Raw genomic sequence first — 8,408 nt, forward strand, 5'->3', positions numbered from 1 at the left:
TTTTATTCCTCACTATGCATAAAAGCAAATATGATTTTTCAACTCTGTGCCAACCCCTGTGACTGCCGGGCTTTGCAGCAGGATGAGACCAGGGATTTTAAAAACAAAGTTGCATTTTGTTGAACTCCATGGCTGTGTTCCTGCTGGAAAGTCGAGGTGTTTCAAACCCCAATGCATGGGAAAAACTCTAGACAGCGTGGTAATGTCATTGGGAAGTAAATCTAACACTGGTAACATGCAGAGATTTGTCTCAGCAGCTGCTGGTTCATCCTTCACCCCTGGGGAGAAGGTGAGTTTGTGTGGCTTTAGAATAGATGTGATTAAAGTGGTGTAGCCCCCCAGGCTTCAACGGGGAGGTGGAATGTCCAGGTTGTTCCTTCTCACCTCTGTTGTCAGTGATTTGGGATCTTAAAAACAGCTTGTGACCCTGCCCACTCTTTATTTAGTCTAAGGGGGGAAAGTCCTACAGATGTCCTACCTGTAATGAGCAATTTCAAGAGTTGTAACAGATGTTTTGGTGTCATGTGGTGGTAATAGAAACTGGAGGTGGGGTGGGAAGGCTGCCGAGAGTAAGGCAGGAAAACCCACCGGGCTTTCCCCAGAAAGGGGAAATGCTGCTGCTGGAAGAAGTTCAGGGATCAAGTGGCTCAATGCTTTCTCCTGATGGCAGCAGATGGGTTAGTTTGGGCTTTTGGAAGTGAATAAATCCTCCTGTGGGGCCACTTTATCATAGTGTCAGTTCTCTCCCCAAGTCCACTCTGTTCCCCGGTCTCATTTGCACAAAAGAGAGAAAGGCTCTGGCCTCTCAGCTCCTGTATTATGCCAGGATCAAACCTTTTAAAGAGTATTTGTGTGTTGTTTTCCATTCCAGATGGGGTCAGAGCGTAGAGATTCAGCAGGTTTGTTTTTTTTTCTTAGATGGGTAAGACAATCCTTTCACAGACCTTTCAGGATCGCTGGCACTAATGTATTTAAGCATCGAGGTTTAACACATTTTAAATGTTTTTAGAACTGCTGAAGTGAGCCGTGCACAGCACCAGCTTGAGCCACACTTTAGCCCAAGGTTGTGTGAGGAGTCACAACACAGGTACGTGTGGGGAAGAACACGGGTCCTTAGCAAAGAGCGAGTCAAGGCTGAAATTCCTTTTTGATAATAAGAGTAAAAATGTAGAGTATTTGGTGAATGAACAGAAAAGTGGTGGTGTGTGGGTTCAAGTACGATTCAAGGAGTCTGGTGTTAGACAGCTGAGGGTCTAACAGGGTATCTCTGACAAATCTCTTTTCCTCTTCAGGAAAATCCCTCACTGCAGAAAGGCAGCGGGCAAACTCTGCCTCTTCCCCTGTGCATCTGTGGGCAATGTGAGAACACGCTGGTAACCGCAAGGTAACAGATGGCCGGAGGGTCCCGGTGACCGCGGGCGCTGCGGCGCTGAGCGGGAACAAAGCCCCGCGGATCTGGGGATGTGCCACCCAGCCGTGCCGAGGGCCATTGTCCCCGCCCGGCCGCGAAATCCCGATTCCACGCTTAGGAGCTGCTTAAAAGAGCCTCGCTCTCCCAGACCTGCAAAAGAGCAGCTCCCCATGTCGTTCATTGAAAATATGGAAAGGGCAATGCATATAGAAATCTAATTATTGGCAGGCACAGCCCGGCTTTTAGCATGATAATCGTGGGCCCCGGAGCTTTCTTGTGCACGGACCCCGAAAGATAATCATGAAAGCAAAAGTTAAAACTATTGAATTTCCATCACTCACTCAAAAGTTCGCTTTGATTATGTTGACACGATTTTTGTTTGTCCCTACGCGGCGACGAGAAACTGTTATTAATCACTTCTAAATATTTCAAAGACAAAGGGGGGCTGCCCGGCCCGGGGGATGGAGAGGGGATGATGATGGGATGAAGGGGGATGGCGGGGTGTCCCCCGCCTGTGCTGGGGGGTTCTCCCCGAGCTGGCGGGGCGGGGGGAAGGGGGTCGGTGACGGGCTCGGCCGACACCCCCAGCCCACCCCCTTCCCTCCCGCCGCCCTTATAGCCCGACCCGCGCCCGGGCGCTGCCGGCAGCCCATGGCCACGGTGCGGGGCTCGCCCGGGCTCCCGGCCCTGCTGCGGCTGCTGCTGCTGCTCGGGGCGGGCGGGTCGCGGCCGGGCACCGCCGATCGCTGCAGCTGGAGGGGCAGGTACGGGGGTACCGGGGCACGAGAGGGGCTGCGGGCACCGGGCGGAGCCGCCCCGCGATCCGGGGGCTCCCGGGGAGGGAACGGACCGTTCCAGCAACCGCGGGCGCGGAGCTGGCGCGTTGGCTTTGCTTCGGTCGCTGACAGGGAAATCGGCGACAAATATTCTCGGTATTCTCATATGTTACATCCTTTCCCTCGACGTTTTGTTGGCTGTTTTACTTTTCCTTTCATGAATTCCGCTATTGCGGATTTGATCCTCGTAAGCTGACTTCAGCAAAAGTAACTGTTCTGAAAGCGAGAGCTCGGGTGCAGGGCCAGCACGACGCTTTTCCATCGAAAGCATTTCCTCTGATTAATTTTTATGGGAAATATTAGAAATTATTTTGGAAATCTAGGTCTTTAAACCAAATTTTTTCAGGCGTAACGTCAGTGCTCGTTGTGCAGCTCCCGCTGCGGTCGGCGGCTCTCACCCCCATCCGCTCACCGGTGGGATTTTTCGGACACCCGAGCACTGGCCAGTCCTGCCACACGGAAAGGTTTGGAGCTGTTTAGCAGAGAGAAGTTGCCCTCTGGCATTTCCCTGGATGCTACAGGCATCCAAGCATGGATTTGCAGGCAGGCAAAAGGGGCTGAGCTCCTTCCCGTGCCCTCAGGTGCAGCCCCAGGTGTGAGCAATCCGTGTCTCCCCATCCCTCCCGCACGTTGCTGCAGCTGTGACCCGAGGGAAGGGAGGAAGGAATGCAGTCCAGCTGGAGGAAGCCAATTTGAGAGTCATTAGGAGCGAGTCGGTTGGCAGGAGGGTTTGTCTCTCTGGGCAGAGCGTGGCAGTGTTTTCCGGGATGTTTTGGCTGTGCTGTGGGCACCGTTAGTGATGGAGCCATGGTGTTGCCCTGGCAGCGGTTTGAGCCGGGAGCCCCGTTCCCGCGCCGTGGAGCAGGTCCATCTGCGCTGCACCGAGGGCTCCCTGGAGTGGATGTACCCGGCACGAGCCCTGCGAGTGGTCCTGGAGCCCAACCTGTCCAGTGCCCGGCACACCACCGTCTGCATCAAGCCCGCCAGCGACTTCCAGGGTGCCAACATCTACGTGGAGCGCGCTGGGCAGCTGCACCTGGTGCTGAGCGAGGCCGAAGGGGCTCGGCCCCACCACGTGTCCTGCTTCAGCGCCCACAGGCCGCAGCGAGTGGCCCTGTTCCTGCAGGCCAGCCCGCAGAGGGACATCAGCCGCCGCACCGCCAGCTTCCAGTACGAGCTGCTGAGCAACCAGAGCACGGCCGGCCCCGACTTCAAAAAGATGGCCCTGGTGGAAGGTAAGAGCAGGGGCAGCCCCGGGGCTCCACTGCCAGGGCAGATCCAGGATAACATCTGGTATTCACTGGTGCATCCCTTGTGACAGAAGCTGTTTGGGGTTGAGGGGTTTGTCGCTGCAAGGGGGGTCCTGGTGGTGCCATCCCTGAGAACATCCCCTGTGCTTATTTCTTTGCTGCGGTTGTATTTGCATACCAAGAGATTTGGGTTGCATCTGATCATAATTCTCTCTAGCCTGGTAGTTCTGCCTCATTTCCTTTCCTAATTCACCAGTCCTATATTATCTAATGTACGTATTATTGTATAATAATGTATATATATTATTGTGTTATAAATAGCTAACTGGTCTGGCTTTTTTTCTAGCTATGTGCCGTCCTTGTGACAACGTGGAACTTCTTATGGCCATTTGCAGCAGTGATTTCGGTAAGCTGACTAAAGGAGAGTCATTCTGCCTTTCATTTATATCGATTATTTAGATTTGTTTGCTACTTTTCTTCAAATAATGTCATGACTGTGCTCCCTGATCTGGGAAAGAAAATAGCCGTGTGAAAAGGAATCTGAACAGGGTGGTGGGGGGGGAAGTGAAACCTGGAAGGGAGAAACTGGCTTGTTTTCTGCAAGCAGAAAGTTAAGATCTAAAACTGAACTGTGAGTAATTCTCACAGGTGTGAGCTGCTGGCTCTTAGGTGTAGATACTCATACACACAGGTTGTACATGCTTGGTGTGGTCATTTTTATTCCCTTTGTCTATGTTTCTTTTTATCCCAACTATGAATATGCTCTCTCTCTTCCCTCACAATTCACACACTTCTAGTTCTTTTTCTGCAGAGGCAGTGAGTTGTTTGTAGCTTAGTTAAAGACTTCAGGTGGTTTAAACTTCCTTCAGTGACGTCCTGGTTAGGTTTCATGCCTTATGAGAAAACAGAGCAGTTATAGTCCATAAGAAAAGAAATAATAAGAAATACTAATTTGATGACACCTTAAAAGTTTTTTTCCTTTTTCTCTACTTGATAGTGCAATAGGATTTTTTTTCTTCTGAGTGGTTTGTCCATTTTATTCCCCTGTTCTTCCACACTCACGTTTGTACCTGTTCAATTGGGTCAAACAGCTAAAGCTGTAGAGCTGCCTCTCCGCATGGCCACAATTCCATTGCTGTAAATGCACCTACATGAAAATAAAACTACAAATTCCGTTCAGCGTTTATAAAACCCCACCAAACCACTGCTTCCCTGTCCCGGGGTTGCCACACTACAAAGCTGATAAAACCAGATGCCAACATCACTGTGCAAATACAAACCCAGTGCAGAGCAGGCTTCCCTTGGGGTGCTCCTTAGCTGGTAATTTTTATTCTTCCTCTAAATTAATTGGTGCAATCCAGCCCGTTGTTTTTCCTTGAGGAAGTCCCTGGTTCCCATGCGGGTGCTCTCCCTCGGAACAACCGGAGACTGACAGATGTGGAGGCCCAGGCACACAATGGGGGCACTTTCACTCACAGCAGCAGCAGACCAGAAGAAATGGCCCTTTGAACTGACTCTATTTATGGCCTGACTTCCTTGCCCCGAGCCCACAAATCGCTATCATCAACTTTTTTGATTAGAGAAAATAGCTGCTAATGAAAGTGTAAATGGCACTGGGAGTGAATGGGGGCTTTATAGTCCCCCTTGGGATGGGGGTCTTCAGTCACTGGGCCCTGAGTGGTGCAGGAGCAACTTGGAGCACCAGGAACAAGTGCATTATAGCTTGTCAATAGACTTGACTGCATCTGATTAAAAATGATCACACAAAGAGGGAGAGAGAGCAGAGACATCTGTTACACAAAATTCTGCGTTCCCTTGGAAAATCTAATTAAATGAGTAAGTTCTTGGAGGCTTCGGAAATAAGTTTATTCTGCATCTTGGGTTGTTGAGTTTTCTGTACCCTGAGTGAGTTCTGTGGCAGGAGGGTGGTGATGTACCCATTGCTTTGCAAACCTCTCATTTGCTGAAGAGCTCGTGGCTCAAATGGTGGCCTGTTTCTGAGCCTTCTATGGATGTGGGATTGAAACTAACTTAATTAGTAGAAGCATAATTGATTGCTGTGAAAAATGGGGGCAGTGACATTGAGAAAGATGGATTCAGGACAGCAAACACCTGTCAGATGGAATGTTTTATTCTCCATGTGGTTGATGCAAAGGATGCTTTCAGGCAGAGACTGTGGCTTCTTATGCTTCCCTTCCATCTAGGATCCTTCTGGGAGAAGAAGGTACATGTATGCCACGGGATTTTTGAAATAAGGCTTCAAATAAAGTCACTTTGGGAGTTCTGAATGTTTTTCATCATCTCCCAAAGTGCCTTTTGGAGGATGGATGACATTTTCTTTTGAGTGGAAAAAAACCCAAACCTTTAAATGAAAAACAAAAAATTAAAAAGCTCTCATTTCCTTCAACCAAATCATATTCTGATTCTTCTTGGATTAACCTCTGTTAGTGCTGTGAAAGGAAAAGCTCCAGAGTCCCCTGGAGTCAGTAAGGAAGGCAGCCTGTGATAGTCATTGTCTTGGAACACAGACCTGAAAAAGCGAATCCCTGAACCAACCTCTTTTCATGTGCTTTTTAATCCTTCACTACTTTGCATTATCAAACAAGATAGATGCTTTGTCCTCAATGTAGCTGGTTTGAGTAGTCATAAAGCACAATTCCAAGGACATAGCACTGTCTGTGTAGGGATCCCCTGGGCAAAGGATGCAACACGAGCTCAGAAATGTGTCCACGTGTAGGTGGGAGGTGTAAAAACTGCACCACTCCTGCTCTCCAGTTATTTCCTTCAGTGAGCTCCTGGTACCTGAGCTGCTTCCCTGCTGCTCCATAACCAACTCCTGTCTTCCTCACATCCAGTGGTGAAGGGATCCATCCGAAATATCTCCCACGACTCGGAGAACCACATGTCCCAGGTGGATGTCAGCGTCCAGAGAGTCTACAGGCAGAAGAACAGGATTTTCCAGCAGGATGAAGGGAGTGGGGAGTGGAGAGGCCCCATCCGAACCCTGCTGCAGTGCAAGGTGAAGAAGGGAGGTGGAGATTTCCTCTTCACTGGGAATGAACACTTTGGGGAAGCCTGGCTGGGCTGTGCCCCTCGCTTTAAGGATTTCATGTTTGTTTATCGAGCTGCCAGAGAAAGAGGAGCCAACCCCTGCGAGTTTGAGCTCAACTGACAAAGAGAGACAATGTTGTTGAGAGCTCAGTTTTCAGATACTGAACCTGGAGCAGAGTTAAAACCCAGGACTAAAGCTGACAATTCCACCCAAACTGGGAGCTGGAGAATTCTCTGAGGATAATGGCTCTGTGAGCCCTGTGAACTCTTATAACTCTCATTAGTTTCTCCTTCTTCACATCGTCATTGTCTCACAAAATAACTCTGGATTTTGAAAAGATTGTCTTTTTGGGGGGTTAGAAAGTAGCTTGTGCCCAGGATTACAAAATGCTAACATGTTTCACTCTGTCTACATGCAATGTGCTTTTTCTCCAGATATTTTTCTCCTCCCCAATATTTCCTTGATTTCTTTTCCTTTATAGATGAATGTGGAAACTCTCTCTAAGCTGGGGGGGGGGAGGAAACTACCCTTGAGGGGAAAAAAACCAAACCAAAAAATCCCCAAGAACTACTTCCTTTTTAAAATGGAACATAGGTGCTGTAAAAGGTATGTTTTCTTTGCTGAAAGACACTAAGGAGCTTAATATAAGCACAGACAAAATACAACTAACTTGACTCCTGAAAGTTCTGTTGAACTGATTTAGGATCAAGAATTGCTCATGATGGTGTTTTCACCTAAATTATCTGCCTCTTTTCAATTAGCTTTCATTATTTGAGCCGTAGCTCCTCCCACCCTCCCTCAGTGCTTTGGCCAGACTCCCATAATTGCCTGTATTTTATGTAAATGGAATTGCTACACCGTAAAATAATATACAAATGTGTCTACCACATAGAGCCCAATAAATGGTGTGAATAAACCCATTATTTCCCATGTAACAGCATCTGATTGCAGCCTGGGAAACACGGGGCTGACAGATGTGAGCCCGTGACAAGGCCTGCAAAAATCTGAATGAGGAGCCCTCTGACAGGCCACAATTAATTGACTTTTGAAATGACTCAGGTTTTTTTTTTTTCCACAGTTCTACTTGGCTGAGCAAGATTCACAAATTGCTGTCTTGAACTTTTTAATGGGACAAAATAGCTGCCAATGAAAGTCTAAATGACATGAACTTTGAATGGGAGTCGTACAATGGCCACGCTGTGACATGTTTTTAACTGACATATTGATTATTTGAGAAGTAGCAGCCACTTAATTGGGAGGGAATGGGGAAGGAGGGAACAAATGGGAGGGAGTCAGAGGACTGGGTGTAGAAATACAGGGTGTTAAACATTAGCCAAATACAGTTTTATTAAAATAGGGAGCATCCTGATAAACACTTTCACATGTTTTCCCAGAGAGTACAATTTGGAGTCCAAGTCAGTTTTTCTTTTTGCTGTGAAAAAGTGTTCACAAAGCTAAATCCAGAGGAAATGTCATTAGCAAGGAAGAAAATAGACCTTGTATGAGCAATGAGCCTGCTGACTTCCTGAAGATCTCAGTACTTGCTCAAGACCCAGGCTATAGTCACAGTCAAGTTTATATGGGCTTAAAATATCTATTTCTCTGGCTTTGGAAACTGAAACCAAGCTCTGACAGACCTGTTTGACCTCCTAATCCCAGGGCCATCATGGTTAGTGAAGATGAGGATTTTTCCTCCCCTGGTTTTTGCTGGTTTGTTGTTTTGTTTTATGCTGATCAAGAAATACTGTTTGAGTCTCTGGGAACTCTTCAGAGAGTTTCTTCTCCAAAACTTTCATCAGCCCAACTGACTTGGAGAACTTTAAGTGGAAAAGGAAATGCTGAACTTGTTTCATGGATGC

The 8,408-nt window shown here is 48.0% G+C and overlaps 1 protein-coding gene across 1 annotated transcript; it reads left to right on the forward strand.

Annotated features, from left to right (window-relative positions):
• The first annotated feature begins 89 nt into the window (after positions 1–89).
• LOC116796241 (meteorin-like protein) lies at positions 90–7,722 on the forward strand. Its single transcript, XM_032706708.1, has 5 exons — positions 90–1,087; positions 1,293–1,384; positions 3,073–3,482; positions 3,844–3,903; positions 6,353–7,722. Exons 3-5 carry the CDS (start codon positions 3,149–3,151, stop codon positions 6,667–6,669), a joined length of 711 nt encoding a protein of 236 aa, XP_032562599.1. The 5' UTR covers positions 90–1,087; positions 1,293–1,384; positions 3,073–3,148; the 3' UTR covers positions 6,670–7,722.
• Positions 7,723–8,408: the final 686 nt, after the last annotated feature.

The sequence above is a fragment of the Chiroxiphia lanceolata genome, chromosome 19 (assembly GCF_009829145.1).
Source record: "Chiroxiphia lanceolata isolate bChiLan1 chromosome 19, bChiLan1.pri, whole genome shotgun sequence".
Lineage (NCBI taxonomy): Eukaryota > Metazoa > Chordata > Aves > Passeriformes > Pipridae > Chiroxiphia > Chiroxiphia lanceolata.

What these genes read in the sequence shown, in the direction of transcription:
- LOC116796241 (XM_032706708.1), top strand. Translation starts at nt 3,149, where the DNA reads ATGTACCCGGCACGAGCCCTGCGAGTGGTCCTGGAGCCCAACCTGTCC. An exon ending in AAAGATGGCCCTGGTGGAAG is followed by an intron (nt 3,483 to 3,843) that starts GTAAGAGCAGGG and finishes CTTTTTTTCTAG; the next exon opens with CTATGTGCCGTCCTTGTGAC. An exon ending in CATTTGCAGCAGTGATTTCG is followed by an intron (nt 3,904 to 6,352) that starts GTAAGCTGACTA and finishes CCTCACATCCAG; the next exon opens with TGGTGAAGGGATCCATCCGA.